General features: G+C 43.0%; 1 protein-coding gene across 1 annotated transcript in view; it reads left to right on the top strand.

The window, feature by feature from the left end:
- The window catches only part of kif21a (kinesin family member 21A), a 79,084-nt gene extending 60,371 nt beyond the window's left edge, over nt 1-18,713 (top strand). Inside the window, 13 exon segments of the mRNA XM_034084965.2 lie at nt 743-800; nt 1,395-1,449; nt 1,530-1,646; nt 1,648-1,733; nt 2,736-2,858; nt 6,103-6,177; nt 8,002-8,138; nt 9,713-9,887; nt 10,496-10,660; nt 12,128-12,245; nt 13,378-13,548; nt 14,675-14,874; nt 16,625-18,713. Of these exon segments, the coding sequence (XP_033940856.1) occupies nt 743-800; nt 1,395-1,449; nt 1,530-1,646; nt 1,648-1,733; nt 2,736-2,858; nt 6,103-6,177; nt 8,002-8,138; nt 9,713-9,887; nt 10,496-10,660; nt 12,128-12,245; nt 13,378-13,548; nt 14,675-14,874; nt 16,625-16,715 (1,571 nt within the window). The 3' untranslated portion in view covers nt 16,716-18,713.
- The last annotated feature ends 326 nt before the right edge of the window (nt 18,714-19,039 follow it).

Raw genomic sequence — 19,039 nt, 5'->3', positions numbered from 1 at the left:
GATGTTTCTCGTCCCCCGTCCTGGGAGAGGGATCCCTCCATACTCTGCCCGTGTATCCTTATGACGGAGTCTAAGGGCAGAGGGTGGTGTTTACACACTGCACAGCCCCCTGAGACAAATGTATAACGTGTGACATTAGGCTTTCAAAATAAACGAGTGATTGTGGATTGGTTTGGAACAGCACTCGTTGTAGGGGACCCGCTACAAGAACGTTTTTAAGGGGGAGGGTGTAAGGACCGTTTTGGAATTGGGCTTCCTCCTCTTCCTCATCCAGAGCCTCCATGCTTTAGCCCCCTCTAACCCAGGACCCCCCCACAGGAAGCCTTCAACATGGATGTGTTAGCTCCCACACCCTGTAGGTCAGCTGACCCCCATCAGGAGCGTCGGACTAACGACTCTCTCACTCCTCCACCCTGTTGTCTCATATACCTGTCTCTGTAGAACCTCCCATGCCTTGCTGACCTCTGACCTCTTCCACCCATCTGACCCCATTGAGCTCAGTGAGGGCCGAGTCTCGATTAAACAGCATGGCGCCCCGCTGACATCGACCTCATCAGCTTCCCTTGATCACCTTTTCTACACCCATTAAAAGCAGCTGAGTTTAAAGAAAAAAGAACCTCTCCCTTAAGGGAAAGTTAGCAATAATAAGTGTTTTAGCTAAGAACCGTTTTAGAAAGTCAGTTCATCAGCGAAGAGCGTTTCCTCTCAACTTGAACTTGATTTATGAACCTGTTTTTGACAGACAACGGGGACGATAGCAGCAGCGATGAGTCGGCACAGAGCCCGTCTGCTGACGGAAAGTGAGTTCATCTATTTATGTGTCATACAATATTTTTATATAATACTTAGCACCATTCTTTTATGCTGATATATATATATACGGTATAGGCAATTATGTCTCGTTTTGTGTTTATGTTAATCTCATGGGGATTTTTATATATTGATGTTGTTTTCATGTAAATGTTATTTTATTGTGTAAATCTTTAATTGTAATGTTTTACCTTTTTTGATGTTATGTTACATCATTTTTTTAAATATATTTTTGTTTAATTTTGTTTCCCCTAATTTTATAAATCTTATTTGATGTCGCATTATTTAAAAAAATTGTATTTTATGTTTTGATTATTTTAAGTGATTAGTTCATTCCTATGTTGGAGTATATTAGTGTGTACTGTAATACATCAATCAGTGGGTGGATATCTTCCACGGTACCATTCATTTGTAAATGTATTATTTTTGTCTGTTTTTTGATATTATATTTTACATCAAACTTGTGTAATGCCTTGCTTTAATGAAAACAAATCCAAATGTGGGTTATTTAATCGGATATTATTTAAAACAATGTTATATGTGCTTTGTGTGTTTTACAAAACGCCCTCCTGCCCTCCTCGCAGCACGATGTCATCCGACCTCATGAAGCTCTGCGGAGAGACTAAAACACGCGGCAAGGTAACACTTCCATCCCGACCTCCTGCACGCATCAGCTCTCATACTTCCTGTCTTCATGTCCTCTGCTCTGGGCTCCTCAGGCTCGCAGGAGGACCACCACCCAGATGGAGCTGCTGTACGCTAACAGTGACTCCGCCCCCGACGCCGCCCCCTCAGACTTCTCCGCCCCGATGCTGCCGTTAGCAGAAACTCCCGATGGGGGGGGGGGACATGGAGACGTCCGGCTCATCAGTCAGGGACTACAGCGCTCTGTCCCCAGGCTTTTCCTCTAAAATGGGCAGCATGTAAGTCCAGGCCCGGCACTCTGTCTCTAACACAATAATCACCACTTCCTCCCTCCCTCCCTTCCTCTCTCCTTTCTCCCCTCCCTCCCTCCCTCCCTCCCTTCCTCCCTCCCTCCCTCCCTCCCTCCTTCCTTCCTTCCTCCTCCCTTCCTTCCTTCCTTCCTTCCTTCCTTCCTTCCTTCCTTCCTTCCTTCCTTCCTTCCTTCCTTCCTTCCTTCCTCCTCCTCCCTCCCTCCCTTCCTTCCTTCCTCCCTCCCTCCCTCCTTTCTCTCCCTCCCTCCCTTCCTCCCTCCTTCCTCCTTCCTCCCTTCCTTCCTCCCTCCCTCCCTCCCTTCCTTCCTCCCTCCCTCCCTCCCTTCCTTCCTCCCTGTCCTCCTTCAAGCTTCCTCCCTCTCCTCCCTCCCTCCCTCCCTCCCTTCCTTCTTTCCCTCCTTCCTTCCTCCCTCCTCCCTTCCTCCTCCCTCCCTCCCTCCCTCCCTCCCTTCCTCCCTTCCTTCCTCCCTCCCTTCCTCCCTCCCTCCCTTCCTTCCTCCCTCCCTTCCTTCCTTCCTTCCTTCCTTCCTCCCTCCTTCATGCATGTTTGATGTCGCTGCTCTGCTTTAGCTCATTTTGTTTCACATTATTCATGAGCATCCTTACATCAGACGGCCATACCTTCATACCTGCTAAATCTGCCCTTTTAAATTCAAAGTAACTAACTAACCGGACTGCTTTTACTCGCTTCACACCAAGTGCACATTGACTTGTATGAAAAGAAGAAGCCTTGGCTAACAGGGATCAAGTACAATATCACAGCGTAGCACATTAGACATGAGCTTGGCGGAGAAGCACCCGAGTGTTGGGCCTTCAGGTAACGTGTGTGTGTGTGTGTGTGTGTGTGTGTGTGTGTGTTCCGCATCCCTTCATCATTATGTGGACTTTTCTCATCATCCTGTTGTTTTATCATTATTTCTTTGTGTACTGTCTTTGTGTTGTCTGTGGGTAACTTTATGAAACGAGCAGTAACGGCTCCAGATCTTCGTCAGTGGAGAGGCGAGCGCCGGAGCCGTCGCCGCTCTCCCGCAGGAAGACATATGACAAGGCTCACGCTGCGGCCGAAAGGGCAAAGGTCAAGGAGATTAAACAGTAAGAGCCGGAGAAGGAACAAGCCAAATAACCTCACTTCAACTCTACTAATACTCTCTGGGTTCCCTGCTTTTGAGGAAGCATGTGGTCTCAAACTAACGACCTCTGACCTGCCAAGTTCTCTGCTGAATTTAAAGTCTTCCTTCCTGCCTTCCTGTCCAGTATTTGTGACTCAAATTCAGTGTTCAACTTGCGAATCACGCCCTCCGCTGCTGCCGATGACGCATTTCTATTTATTGATGAAAATAACAGTTATTTTCCTTTCTGTGTCTCATCGGTAGGAATGGGAGCAAATGGTCTGTTTTGATGGCATTGATCAAATGTTATCCTTATTTTCTTCGAATACCCCAATACTATTTTTTGTATTTGTTTATTTGTCCGGGACGACGCACAGTAATGAACATTTAAAACATTCAACTGTCGAGCGTAACGGTGCCAGATTTAGCTTTGAGCTCATTTCCATCCGCAGTCCCTCGCATACAACATTTAAGAAGTTTACATTTTACAAACATAGCAAAAACTAAATACCTATTTTACTATTGGTGGATCCCTGGAATATATTAGGTTTTAAATAAAAAATGTAAGGCAATTTAAATCAAATGTTGTAAATTGTACAAAGGAACATGGCTTCTGAGTAGACCTAGTTTTTGTGTTGGTGCTTTTCCACGATTTCCTTTTGGAGAAACTTCATTTTACAGATCTAAGATTAAACCCAATAATCGAGTTGTCTTACGTTGTGAACATCGCTACAAAGATATGTTGTGCACATCTCTGAAGCAGAAACGTTAGACTACACACGAGTCGACAGAACGACACGGTCTTGACATAATAAAGCACACTGAACAGGAAACCCCGGTAATGACCTCTTTATAGCTTCACACGAACGCGTGTTCTGGCAGCTTTCTCCCGCGTGACGTGAACGCAGCATATGCGTCTCCACGCAGTCCTCCCACTCTGCTGCCAGCAGTGTGTAAACAGCTCAGCACACGCTTCAATTATGCTGCAGCTTAATTGGCACCCCCGCTGTCTTCCTCCACAGCCCCGTCATCAGGACCCTGAAGAGCAGCCCACCACTTCCTCTCCCTGCCTTAACGCTCCGACCAGTAACCGCGTTCAGTCGCATGACGGGGAATATGGGGCGCGTGCAAACCTGCTGCCGGATAAAGCAGAGATAAGTCAAACTGCCGAAAGCCTGCCATAGCAACAGATTATAGCTGAGGATGAGCGGGAGCATTTCAAACTGATTGCTTCCTTAGATATCTCTTCATGTCGACGCGACGTACATATGTGGATTTTGGAGTGTAATGGAGCAGGGTTAGATTAAAGACGACGGATGACGCCTATTTTCAGGTTCATATTTGTATTTTGTCTCCATGCTTTCATGTTCAAAAAGCTCTTTATTTTTCTCATACTGCTGCAGCACCTCTTTTCTCATATTCTCCATGTCGAGTAAGGCTGCTCCAGAGCCACTATTTCAAGCATACTGCGTCATCGAGTGCCGCCGAAGGACTGTTCCAATGTCCAGCATACTTGGAATTCTACCGCGCCCGGCGTACTTCGTTTGGAGACATTTCGAGGCTGCACGTGTGTAGACTCCGCGGTCTTAAAATCCCCACAATGCTTTGCGCACGGACCAATTTCCCCAAATTGGCGGGGCCTCTCATATGACGCACTCTCGCCTGTTCCACTCCTCGTTTTCCAAATGCCAGGACGTATTCTCGCCTCGCTTCTGAAGCAAGTGACTCGGAAGACATGTGCTACCAAGCAAGCATACTCGAGATTGAGAAACACCCTCTGTCTGAAACCAGAGCCCAGTCTGCTCTGATTGGTTAGCTGGCCGACGCTGTTGTGATTGGTCAACCGCTTAGGGATGTCCCGCCCTTTAGCCTATCACGTACAATGTGTTGGAGCGCTAGCCAATGGAAGTAGTGATGATGTCACGAGAGTGTGGGAGAGACACGGGGATGCTAGCCTTTGCACACAACCCTATAAAACACACGACAGGTATTCAGGACACTATTGGGGTCGGATACAATGTTCTTTGCAAGCCTTTAATATGTTATTATGGTATGTTAAGGACACATTGGGTGTTAAACCATTGGAGATGTTACTAGTGATGCTCCTTAGTATTGGTGTTTCCCATTCAATGCGTGTAACCCATTACTATTGATCACTTTGAAAGCATACCATAGGATTGATGAGATGTTTTCCACCTTCCATGAATCCAGTCTATTAGGATTGGCTTTTAGTGGATGTGTTGTTTGGCTTTCTGTTGGAAATGCCTCCAGGTAAGGGAAGGTGGGGTCTTTTATTTATTTGAATTAGTGTGCTTTCCCATGGGGCATGCGTACACGTTGTATTGCATTCGCTGATTGGTTTAAACACACCTCCTGTTGACAGTTAGTCAGTCAAAGTAAACATCTTGTTTTCTTGTTATTGCTTTGTAATGCAATTGTAAGCGGAGATTGTCTTCTTTATCGGTGCATTCGAGCATTTAAGTCCGATGCCAGAAGGGGTCGATATTTACCCGACCAGAGAGCACTTACTGCACTTTGGCTTGTTTGTGTAACTGCACGTTGTAATATCTGTTTCTGCCAATATGTCACCTTCTCGCTGTCCTAACCACGTGTCTACCAGTTATGGTGTTTTGCATTGTTAACCCTTTGTAGTCAAATAGCAGATTCAAGATATGCAATACTAGTTCAAACGTGTGTATGTGCCATAGACATTTTTTGAATTTCTTAGGGCACTTTACAGTTCTGAACTTTGTTAAATCGGATGAACAAGTATATAAATAAACCAGCACAGGGTAAAAATAGTGCCCCAGATCGCAAATAGGAACTTATTTTGAGCAGCCCACGTGACGGCAACCAAATGTTTTGACTGAGGAAAATGTCCGAACTTGAGGGAACATATTTTTACCTCGGCTTCACCTTTCAATGGTTTCCAAACTGTTCTGTAACGACACGAAAGCAATGGATGCTTCTAAGCGAGAGGATATTGAAAGCTAAGTCATGCTTAAGCACGAAAGTTACAGTACTATAAATAAAGGCTTACATTACTGTAAATAAAGGCTACAAACAAACTATTTTGTTTTTAAGGATTTTCTAATAACTAGAATGACCTCTTCTTGAAGTGTAGTTGTACCCACTACAAAATAATGAAGGAAAAGTAACTTGATTATAATTGGAAGTGTTTAAGCCAATCAAATCTAAGGACTATTGGATACTCTGTTCCCCTGCAGGACAAATGGATGCCTCCAGCACTCGTGCAACCACATCCTGCGCTGTGCTTCCCTTCTTCTCTCAGATCCACCCAAGTATAACATTTTGTCTCTTTTTAATATGCCAGACAAGTCAGCAAAAGGTCTGCTTTGGTGGAGAGGGAACTACATAAGCACATGGTGTGGATTCTTCCCTTTTCTCTTCATGGCCTCCACACATTCCCATCCTTTGAGCTCACTGGGAGGAAAGACATTTCATCAGACGGGATTCTCTCTGTGTGTGTTCCAACTCTTCTTTGGTGTCTTTTCACAGAACACTTGATTAACTCGACATGAACTTTTAGCACGGTGCAAAACAAAGAATATCTGGCTCTCTGGGATCAATAGGTAATTACAGTAAACCCAAACAGCGCCATCTTCTAAAGCGTATTACTGCTATTGAGCCGGAGCCGCCGATCATCTCTTTTCATTAGGCAAGGCAAGTTTATTTATACAGCGCCTTTCAACACGAGGCAAGTCAAAGTGCTTTACAAAAAACGAAAGACATAAGAAAATGGCCATTAAAAAGAAAAGATAATAAAATAAACATGGATAAAAGTTACAGTGCAGTTTAAGATGTGAATAGTTCAATTAAAAGCAGCGACAAAAAGAAAAGTCTTCAGTCTGGATTTAAAAGTAGTCTGAGTTTTAGCCTTTCTTTACTTCAGTGAAAACACAGCAGGTCTTTTTTAGCTCATTTATTTGAAAACTCCTGAATATCAACGTCTTTATCTCTCAGCCCATCGTCCTGCTGCTCCACTCATCGACACTCGGACTGACGGAGACGAGAGATTGTACAATTATACTATCGGACGCCGATCGGTCGACAAATGCAGCCAATTAGTGATCGGTCCGAGTGTCATCGATAGTATTGACCTGTAGGTCCCTGTTGATCCCACTCCGCTGGTTTCCACTCATCGTGTGTGTCTCTTGTGGTATTTTCTAATGGGTAGTGGTGGAAGGTGTTGAAGTAGTAGCCTTTGCAGACCATTTACATGCACTTGAACCTATACACAGGGTTCTTACGGTCCTTACAAATCTGGGAAAGTCATGGAAAGTCAAAATGCTAATTCCAGCCCCTGGAAAAGTCATGGAAATGTGACTAAAGTTGCATCAAATATAATTTATAGTGTATCTAATCGCTGAAATAGTAACTATAACGATAATAAATACCGTATCGTAATGAAACGTAAAATGGCGTTTAACTGACGAGGTGTTTCGCTGGTGAGAGATTTGAGTTGCTTCAGCGCGTGGAAGCTAGCAAGCCTTTGATTTGTTTTAGACGAGCACAACATGTTTCAGATGCAGACCTTATGTTCCTGTTCCATGTTCAAATAAACCATGTTCAGTGGCACCGCTGACAGTCATGTTTTTGGTCATGGAAAATTGGGTAAAGGTCATGGAGAGGTCATTGAGAATCAGTCCCTGTCTATAACACAGGACAGGAAACCCCTAAAAGGGTCTCTTTCAGTAAGATTGAGTATGTGTACCATCTGGTATTGCTACTTTTGCTTAAGTATGACATCTGAGTGCTTCTTCCTCCCCTGATGAGGACTCTGTGCGCTTCCTTCCCTCCGCACTGTAAAGATGACTCTCTCTCCTCATCTTTCTTTGTACTATCATCTCCGCTTCTCAGCCACGAGAGCTGCATGCTGCACGGTGTGATGTATACCCGAGTGCACTCACATGATCAGACGTGTGTGTGTGTGTGTGTGTGTGTGTGTGTGTGTGTGTGTGTGTGTGTGTGTGTGTGTGTGTGTGTGTGTGTGTGTGTGTGTGTGTGTGTGTGTGTGTGTGTGTGTGTGTGTGTGTGTGTGTGTGTGTGTGTGTGTGTGTGTGTGTGTGTGTGTGTGTGTGTGTGTGTGTGTGTGTGTGTTTTAGGGGCGTCATTAACCCGGTGCCTGCCACTAAAAGCAGCCGCTCGGCGACGTTGCAGTGCGTCCACGTGGCGGAGGGACACAGTAAAGCCGTCCTCTGTGTCGACTGCACCGACGACCTTCTCTTCACCGGATCCAAAGGTCGTTACCCACAATCCTCTCTGCTCCCACCCTCCTCTCACCTCTTAATCATTCAGCTGCCCATCATCAGTATTCTTGTCGTGCCGCCTTGTTACGGCTAATGTATTGCTCCTTGACACACTGTTATGGTTTTGTGACGGCAAATAAAAGCCGACGGGGATTAATTAAGATTGTCATGTGCACGGCGTGTGGATAAATGAGGAGAGGGCGTATGAATGATCTTGTACATACAGTAAAGCTCACAGGGGGCTTTTCATGATGATACATGGGGGCACATGTATTGGCATTTATCAAGTTCTTTTTTATTCCCACGGAGCGTTTTATGTCTTTCACCAAGAGGTAGAATATAACTAATCACATTCAGCACAAACACTTGTACTTTACTACTCGAGTAAATCATATTTTCAATTGAAGGGGGAAATGTTGTCGTTTTCTCTTCACTACATTTTTCTTACAGCTGAACACAAGCTTATCAAATATAATGTTTTTTAATCAATTCATCTAGTCCACCATTTTTACAAGAACAGCGTAGTCAACTAATCACATTTACAGATAATTAATTGGTATCCATGAAATTGTAACTTTTTTACATTTTTCTACTTTCAATATTTTTATTACATTTTTCAGATTATTCTTAATTTGACATAAACCACTGCAGGAATTCGAGTTGCAACAGATTATGTTTACACTGTGGTTTAAAGGTGGGGTAGGTAGGTTTGAGAAACCGGCTGGAGATACACGTTTTGTTATATTCCATGGAATGCTCTTAACATCCCGATAGCAATGAATAGCTCTCATCTGTGGAAGCTGTGGCGCTGTAAAAAGCACGACCAATCATCTGAGCCGGCCCGGCTAAAGTAACTGGATGGCCTACCTGCCTGTCAGCCTTCCATCGGGGCACACACTTATCTCGTGCCCTCATTGGTCATGTGCGCGTTGTGTGTGTTGGAGGAGGGGCTCTGTGAGGAAGTAGCAGATTTGTTCCGGCTGTGTATTTTCAAATTCTAGCGCACTCGAGCTGGTTTCTCCATTCTTACCTACCCCACCTTTAAGTACTTTTATTTAAGCACGAGACTGAATACTTCTCCCACTACTGCTTCTCATTGCTCTTTTATTTAGTTTTGTAATCAACACTTAAGATGTTTGTGTTAAAGTCTCCCTACAATATATATTTCCTCTCAGTCTTTATTCTGGCCTCAATCTGTTGCTCCAGTTTTGTAATCCTCCTCTCAGCGTGTTCCCTGCTCTTTAAATGTGCAACATGTTCAGATACGATAACGATGGTCAGATCAAGTCTGAAATGTGACTTGCATCCCAGCAGCTCCATGTGTAGCATCCTTTAGAGTGCACTTGATCTGGGGTTGAGCTCTGTATTCACTGTGAGGGCTGCCTGGTGCACAAAGGATGCTTCAGTCTGACTTTATTGAATGGTGGGACCCGGTATCTCCCATCAGATGGTAGCAGTGCATAGTCGCTGTTCAGAACGTGGTTTGGGTCCGAGATGATGTTGTTATGATAGGCGGAGTCATGGAGTCTCTGACGGATGGAGATGATGGAAGATGTGTGTCTTGCAGACCGGACCTGTAAGGTGTGGAATCTGGTGACGGGTCAGGAGATAATGTCCCTGTCCGGCCACCAGAACAACGTGGTGTCGGTGCGCTACAGCTCCAGCCTGGTCTTCACCGTCTCCACCTCCTACATCAAAGTGTGGGACATCCGGGACTCGGCCAAGTGCATCCGAACACTAACGTGAGTACGACGTCCCTACAGATGTTATGCTGCAGTGTGTGTGTACTCTCCAGCACCTCTGTAGTGATTTATATTTGTTGTTGCTTGGCTTTTATCCATACAATTCCTAACACACACATAAGTGTAGTCATTTTGCCAAAACGAGACAAAATATAAGGAGATTTGTCACATTTTTCATGGGCTGCGCAATCCACATACTCAGCTCTGCTGCTCATCCCACAAATGCGTGTTCCTCACATGTGGTACCATTAGAAAGGTGAGAAAACGGGCTTTCCAACGGTATAAGATATATTGCCAAGAAGCATCGTTACACCAAATACATAACCTACCAAACAGAAATGTCCTTACTTTTTGTGTTTTTTTTCTAAACTTCTGTAGATATTAGATGTGATCGGATTTTTTATTTAAAAGTATGCAGACTTAACAAATAACAAATAATATTTTAGCCACACTTTTATGACAAGATCACACGTCCTAAAAATACATCCTATCTCACGACAACATGTTGTGTTGTACACCTTGGAAGCCTTTCCTCCCCACATGCATAATGTGCGGGGGAGTGTGTGAAGGACTGCTTATTCCTCCACGTGTCCTCCGTCTGTCTGCAGGTCCTCCGGTCAGGTTACTGTCGGGGACGTCTCTGCGTCCAACACCAGCCGGACCGTCACCATCCCAGCGGGAGAGAACCAGATCAACCAGATCGCTCTGAACCCAAACGGCACGGTGCTGTACGCCGCCGCCGGGAACTCCGTCAGAGTGTGGGACCTGAGGAGGTAGACGGAGAATGAATTACTGACTGGAAAAAGCTCCAGACAGCGACGCTGCATAATCTCCATTCTGGGTTTTGATCGTTCATCGTGTGTGTTGGTGTTTAGAGACGCGCTTGAAATGCTATTTTAGACACTTAACAATACATTCATTTCAGTTAGCTGACGCTTCGATCCAAAGTGTCTTCACAATAATCGGAATCAAACCTAAGGTACATTTGCTTCAAATCAAAAGCAGTTGTGCATCTTTTACAGCCAGTTGGTAAACAGTTGTAATGTATTTATACCGAGATTGAATACATCACACTCAATGTATAAACCTTGCTACCTACATGTCATTTTTTTAACCTATTTATTCGTTAAAAATTGTCGGTACCAAAAACTAGAAAAATGGTTGTTTTACAATTGGGGACCTTATACAGGTATTGACCATTTCCATGATACTAAACATTTAATTTGTCAAGAATACACATGTGAGAGTATCATGTAAATAATCCAGCACTTCTGAAATCATATATCAATTTGTTTTTATACAGTTCAGTCAATCAATCAATCAATGTTTATTTATATAGCCCAATATCACAAATGTAACATTTGTCTCAGTGGTCTTCACAGTGTGTACAGAATATCAGTATGACAATACGACACCCTCTGTCCTTAGACCCTCTGTCCTCAGACCCTCTGTCCTTAGACCCTCTGTCCTTAGACCCTCACATCGTACAAGGAAAGACTTGTGAGCTGGGGTGGAAGCTGGGGTTGGAGGTGGGGTGGAAGCTGGGGTGGGGTTGAAGCTGGGGTGGAAGCTGGAGTTGAAGGTAGGGTGGAAGCTGGGGTGGAGTTGGAGGTGGGGTGGGGTGGAGCTGGGGTTGGAGGTGGGGTTGAAGCTGGGGTGGAGCTGGGGTGGAAGCTGGGGTGGAGGTGGGGTGGAAGCTGGGGTGGAGGTGGGGTGGAGCTGGGGTGGTGGTGGGGTGGAGCTGGGGTGGAAGCTGGGGTGGAGGTGGGGTGGAGCTGGGGTGGTGCTGGGGTGGAGCTCGGGTGGTGGGGGGGTGGAAGGTGGGGTGGTGCTGGGGTGGAAGGTGGGGTGGAGCTCGGGTGGTGGGGGGGTGGAAGGTGGGGTGGTGCTGGGGTAGAAGGTGGGGTGGTGCTGGGGTGGAGCTCGGGTGGTGGGGGGGCAGGTGAGCAGCAGCAACATGAAACACAGCAGCAGCAGCAAGTGAACACAGGAGCAGCAGCAGCAGCAGCACAGCGAGGCAGAGGCAGGAAGACCTGGCAGCTTCAATAGAGCGGCATGTTTAGGAGGATGTGTTTGGTTGGTTGTCAGAGGGACGAGGCGCGTCACGTGTTCGAGGTGCTCGAGTTGACTGCCTGAACTAGCTCGCAGGCTTCGCCCCATTTATAGTTACAGACCGTTTCTCCTTCTCTCAAAACATTTTTTTAATTTATCTTTGTCATTATCTTCCTCTCTTTTGACAGATTTGCCTCCACGGGGAAACTGATAGGGCATCTGGGTCCGGTGATGTGTCTGACTGTGGATCAATCCGGAAACAACCAGGACCTGGCGATCACCGGCTCCAAAGATCACTACATCAAGGTGAGTCTCCACATTTCCTTCTCCTTTGTGTCCTGGATTTACAGCCAGAGCATGCTCTTCATGTTTCCACTGAGCCCTGCAAGGAAGGATTACACATCTGGTTATGACCAGCTCCTTCCCTCTGATTGGTTCATGAGACACGCTCGACTGATGCTTTTAATTGTAGCGCACCTGAAAAAAAAAAACACATTCTCAAAATAAATGTTCTTATATCTTATAGAGATTATAGAAATGTGATCTTTAATCAAACCGCTACTTATAATTACTTTTAACAAGTGTATTTTATTTGACTATTTCTAAAATAACTGTACCCTATTTTACATCTTGAACATTTCAGAAGTATCTCTTAAAATGGTCTTTTCCCAAAATGTTTCAATTAGGGCTGCTCAATTAATCGTATTTTAATCGCAATTACGATTTTGGCTTGCAACGATTATGAAAACTACGTAATCAAAATAAAACGATTATTTTATTTAATTTAATTTTTTTATTTTTTTTTATTGGTTTTTCAGTTGAACTCTACTTAAAGTTCACGGTCATAAGCTGTTAAAAACATACTGTTAAACATTTTTTTAAATAAATGAATGTTTTCAAAGTAAATGGATAATCGTTTTTAATAATCGTGATATCAATTATTGACCCAAATAATCGAGATTATGATTTTTGCCATAATCGAGCAGCCCTACAGTAGTTTCAATGTCCTTTTACTATTTTTTATGAATGCCTCTTCTCTGTTAGTTTATTTGTTACATTTGACTCAAATATATTTAATATGAGTCGAAAACTAATTCTCTTTGAAACTAAAAAGCGTACGATCGCACAATAAAACACCCTTTAACGTGTGTGTGTGTGTGTGTGTGTGTGTGTGTGTGTGTGTGTGTGTGTGTGTGTGTGTGTGTGTGTGTGTGTGTGTGTGTGTGTGTGTGTGTGTGTGTGTGTGTGTGTGTGTGTGTGTGTGTGTGTGTGTGTGTGTGTGTGTGTGTGTGTGTGTGTGTGTGTGTGTGTGTGTGTGTGTGTGTGTGTGTGTGTGTGTGTGTGTGTGTGTGTGTGTGTGTGTGTGTGTGTGTGTGTGTGTGTGTGTGTGTGTGTGTGTGTGTGTGTGTGTGTGTGTGTGTGTGTGTGTGTGTGTCAGCTGTTTGACGTGACTGAAGGCTCTCTGGGGAGCATCGGACCCACGCACAACTTCGAACCTCCGCATTACGACGGCATCGAGTCTCTGGTGGTGCAGGGCGACATTCTGTTCAGCGGCTCCAGAGACAACGGCATCAAGAAGTGGGACCTGAACCGCAAAGACCTGCTGCAGGTAGGAGACCAGCAGACATCACAGCGAGGGGTCCACACAAATGATTTGGTGTTTAAACGGAGCACAGCGTTGGGCTTATTTGTGTATTGTAAAAAGGGTTATTCAGGTGCTTTACTCTTTTCATGATATTTCCTATACATCATTTTTTCCCCGTCATATTTTAGTAAACAAAAGATTTTATTTTACTGAGCAGCCAACATGCTGTTTCAAAAGCAAATTAAAGAAAATCTAATACCACAGAAAAAAGACTCTATTTAATACAATTTACCAAAACACTTGAACACACAGGTCATTTGAAAAAGGGACATATTAACCACATTATAATTAGGATTAGGAGGAATATGACTTATCACTTTTAAGGCACACAGTAAATCATATTTTCATTTTAAAGTGGAAATATTGTATTTTTTCTCTTTAGTAAAAATAGTTTACAGCTTAAAGGTGGGGTAGGTAAGTTTCAGAAACCGGCTCGAGATACACGTTTTGTTATATTCCATGGAATGCTCTTAACATCCCGATAGCAATGAATATCTGAAGTGCTTTGACAAAAAATCCATAAAAAAATGTCATCTGTAGAAGCCGTAATACTGTAAAAAGTACAACCGACTGGATGGCCGACCTGCCTGTCAGCCTTCCATCGGGGCACAATCTTATCTCGTGCCCTCATTGGTCATGTGCGCGTTCTTGTGTGTTGGAGGAGGGGCTCTGTGAGGAAGTGGCAGATTTTCTCCGGTTGTGTATTTTCACATTCTAGCGATCTCGAGCCGGTTTCTCAAACTTACCTACCCCACCTTTAAGTTAATGTAATGTTTTAATAATTAATCTAGTCAACCATATGTACAAGAACAGCTTCGTCAATTAATCCAATTTACAGATAATTAATTGGTATCTATGAAAATGTAAGTTGTTTTTTTTATTCGGTACTTTAATGTTTAATGTTTTTACTAAAAGTTTCTGATTATACTTCATTAGACTTTTAATTTTTACTTGTATTTTATACAGTGACCAAAACACTTGAACACACAGATCATTTAAATACATTAATATGTGTAAAAAACCACATTATGATGAGTATAAAAGATTTCCGATGGGGAATGTTTAAACCTTAAATCCTTTTTTCCAACAGCAAGTCCCGAACGCCCACCGTGACTGGGTGTGTGCGCTGGGCGTCGTCCCCGGGTCCCCGGCCCTGCTGAGCGGCTGTCGGGGTGGGGTGCTCAAGCTGTGGCACACGGACACTCTGGGGACCCTGGGAGAGCTGAAGGGTCACGAGAGCCCCATCAACGGCATCTCCACCAACAGCAGCCATCTGTTCACCGCCTCCGAGTGAGTCTCACCCCACACACACATCAAACTGTCTCCACGTCCCCAAGTCCCTGCTGTGACAACTGGTTGGATTTAGGGTTCTTTTCAATGTACTTTTCTACACATGTCCTGTTTCATATGTCATTAGTCCTGCAGTTATATAGCGAGTTAAGATGAAGCCTTAAAGCTCCATTGACAGATGTAGTGTAGTTTATTTAAAGAACTTATTTATAAAAGAAAATGGAAGAAATTCCCCCCCAAAAAAAATGAAAATAATAAAACACAAATATTTGTATATCATTCGTTAACATATGTTTATTATTATTAAAATATCATATATATACATTTGTGAGTGTGTATATATATATATATAGCTTAAAATACAAACAAATAATCCCTAAAAGAGGTTTATTCTTTTTTTTTTACTAACTTTTTTTATACTGAGATTCTTTTTATATTTAGAAAATAGTTTTTACAACAACAAACTTTAATTGTATCACTTATATATTTTTGGTAATGTACACAGCTCTAAAAATATGTTTCTGTTTGTAATATAGGTGCTTTAGGCTGCTGTAAGCATTTGTTCTTGTTAAAGTTTTCTTACTTAAAATAGTTTTGAAGAAATATTTAAATCTTCATAAAAGTCATGTTTGCAGGATTTAACCCATAAGGACCCACCGTGACACAGTAGCACTACAAGTGACACACACTGGACAGTCTGGTGGGTCCTGGGCCAGGTCATTTGATGTTGTGTTCCCATAACAACATGTCCAAGATGTCCATGTGCCAGACTAACACATGTGACCGAACTAGCTACATTTCAAAAGCTTTTTGTTGTTGTTGCTAAAGGTAACATTCAAGCCATTTAAGAATGAAAATGCTTACATAACATGTCCTGTATTACATTTACCCTGTTGTGGAAACATTTATTGATCAAATTGATATGAAACAAATGAGACAAACATCGCTGTGACACTGATCGGGACTTTGACCCTAAACTTTCACAGTAAACCCAAAGTGACATATATGCACAATTAGAAATATTATTATGATCTGCTCAGTTAATTTAGCTGATTCAATTATAATGTTCTTATTCTTCAATTAAAAGAATGTTTAAATTAATTTAAACCAAAAAATCATCCTCATTAATTAAGTTAAAAATAAGAGTTATTTTACCATTAAAGCCCAACGTGACATTTCATATTTCAGATATTTGACACCTGTGTTCGAGGTGGTCTATTTAGTCTAAATTATGTTCCCCTTAAAATTCCCAAAAGTAGAAATGGGTCCGAGTTCTTATGGGTACGTAAAGTACTTGAAACCTAAACTGAATTGTAATATCCTTTACAGTTTCTATGTGCACGTATTGCCAAAAGGAAATGAATACATAGACATGCATCAGCATACAATGAGGTGGCCTGAGGACTTTTGGTTGTCTAAAGGTCAAAGCTAAAATCTAAAGGTCAAAATCTGTTGCTCCTCGATTTGAACAGTCGTTTGCAAATCTCAAGTCTCAGAGAAGCCAAGATATTTCACAAGTTCGGGCAGACGTCTTTTGGTTTTGACTGGATGTGTGTAAGGAACAGGTGATCAGATAGGTAACCTAGTGCCAGATCATGCAGTGTTTAAAAACAAATACATATTTAAATGGAATGTAAAATCACCATGCTCTAGAAATCTATGCAAAATGATGCTTTCTTAAGGCACCTGGGTTCAGATAACGTTGTCTTTCTTACGTTTTTTCTCACCGTTTCTTCGTTCTGTTTTCCAGTGACCGGACCGTGAAGATCTGGCGTGCCCGCGGTGGACTGGACAGCACTTTAGAGACGGTTGACAATGCGGACGAAGTGGCCAGTAACTAAATAGCTGGAAGGACACTGAAGGCATCTTTTAAAGCTGCTGCCCTGCACTTTGACCCCCTAACTTCTCGAGCCCAACGCTGACTCCTCAAACACACACCCTTTACAGTATGCCATGTACCGTTATGACTGAACCAGAAGGAAAGTAGTTTCATCTCAACAGAAACTAGCAAACTCGTGACTTTCATACACTCAGAGGGTCGTGCTAATCAGTCTTATTGGTGACTCTTTGCAGGAAAAACATGTTTTTCTCTTTTGCGCGGTAGACGATACGTCACCGTGGATCATGATTAGATTGTACTAACGAGACTTTTATTTAAGAGTAGAACACTACTCAGAAAATCGCTCTTCTGATAAGTGCTGTGCCAGGATAAAGTACACCTGTAGGCTCAAAAATACCCAGAAAAGGGTAGCCGTGTTAGATTAGAATAACTAGCAAGGACGTATATTATTAAGAGGAGAAAAATGTTGCAGAGCTATCGGGTTGGTAGCTGGTCTTCTCAGCCTAGTTCTCCAGTTCCTCGGATAGCATGGATTGTTTTTCTGCATTCGAAGCAGAACAAATGCCCCCCATGCTCCTTTCCCCCCCAATTAACATTACTGTACGTGAAGAAGACAAATCACCGTTCCCCTTAACTTTCCCCTTCCTGCTATCGTTCCTCAATTTCTGCAGCTGTTCAAGATCAGCAACCAAAATTGTGCAAGCGTGTCGTCTTTGCTGTCCTGCATTGCACTAGTGAACTGAACTCACTGTAAAGTAACTCTCACTTACACAAAGCCAGAGTTTGACATTTTGGGAAATGTGATTATTTGTTTTCCTTCCAGTAGTTTGATGACACAGCTCTCATATCTGCCCTTTAAATGTAAGACTACAGCTAACAGCTGGTTAGCTGGACTACAGCTAGCAGCTGGTTAGCTTAGCATAGACTGGAAACGGTGGGAAACGTATAGCCTTGCTCCACCAAACATAAACAAAATCTGACTTCCAGCACATTAAGAGCTCACTAATTACACATAAATATCGTGTTTGTTCTTTCGGAACTAAAACTAAAAGGAAAACAAATAAAATGTGCAGCTTTACAGGAAGTTATTTGCTATTTAACAGATTGTGAAAGCTAACCGTTTCCCGCTGCTGCCAGTATTATTTATAGGCTAACGTTATGCTAGCTGTAGCTAGTATTGAGCTTCTCAATGGCAGAAAGCGATTAAACGTATTTCCCAAAATATCAAACTAATCCGACACGATAAGTCTTTGCGATGCACTTAATCCTTTGTAGATGTGAGCAGGTTCAGCGTTTGAGGATATTCTACACTACATGTTTCGTTGTGTGTAAAAACGTGTTCTCTCTTCACGTGTGGCAGTTAGCTCTCACTTAATCTACACTACTGAGTCCTCGTCTAACCCCCTGCTGCTATGTTGTGTGCTCACCTTTTATTCTCCTAACCCGATAAGAGGGCTTCCTGTCATGGACCTCGGGTGAGGTCCGCTCACCACAGAGCATTGTGTATGTATATAAATGTTATGCTATCTTTTTTCTTGAAAGTAGAGGCCTTCCCAGTTCTGATCCTTCTTCCTGCAGACGCTCGTGGTCTCCCTCATGTCTCTGTCGCGATTGTGTGCTGTCACTTTTGAATGTTCAGTGAAACAGCAGCTGTAGGCATTATTCAAGTACATATCTAATGTATGTAAACAATGTATTTAAAGAATAAATCTGAATGTTAGTTTTGTGGGACCACAGAGAGCCGAGAGGACCAGAATTGGCGGGAAGACTGAAGAGCTTTTAAGCTTTGGAAGGAGTGTTTCCTCCAATGAGGTGGCAGATTGTGTTTAGTGGCCTACGGTTAGTTTTTTTCTTCGTTTTATTTGTTATGCTGTTCCTGTTCCACATATCCTGGGCGTTCCCTCTGTGGAGTTTTAGCAGCCATTCCCAAATGGCGGACTCTGTAGCGATTCTAATGTCAGATGCCTTGGTGAGAATAAACGCCATCTGTCAAAAACAACCAACTCTGGGTGTCTTTTGGTTCTGCCAGTCATTTAAATCATTATTAGTACTGTTAATAAATCTGCAGCTAGTTAACTTAAATATGTATAGTTTTGTTTTCAAACCATTTCTACAGTTCTGCTTTTGGAAAAGTAGTTTGTTTTTCCTTGTTTTTAGATATTCATCTCATTAGTTTCTCATTCTGGCAACACTTTAGTCTAAGTTGCCCTATTTAGCATTTACACAGCACTGTTTTAAGATGAATGTATTGGTTCGGAGCACACCTTAAAGACATTTTAAGGGATGTGTGTTAACAACTCAATCTTCTCTTCCCTCACCAAAGAG

Source organism: Pseudochaenichthys georgianus, chromosome 6 (genome assembly GCF_902827115.2).
Source record: "Pseudochaenichthys georgianus chromosome 6, fPseGeo1.2, whole genome shotgun sequence".
Classification (NCBI taxonomy): domain Eukaryota; kingdom Metazoa; phylum Chordata; class Actinopteri; order Perciformes; family Channichthyidae; genus Pseudochaenichthys; species Pseudochaenichthys georgianus.
The sequence above is the reverse complement of the archived record's forward strand: the minus strand, read 5'-3'. Positions and strand labels throughout refer to the sequence as shown.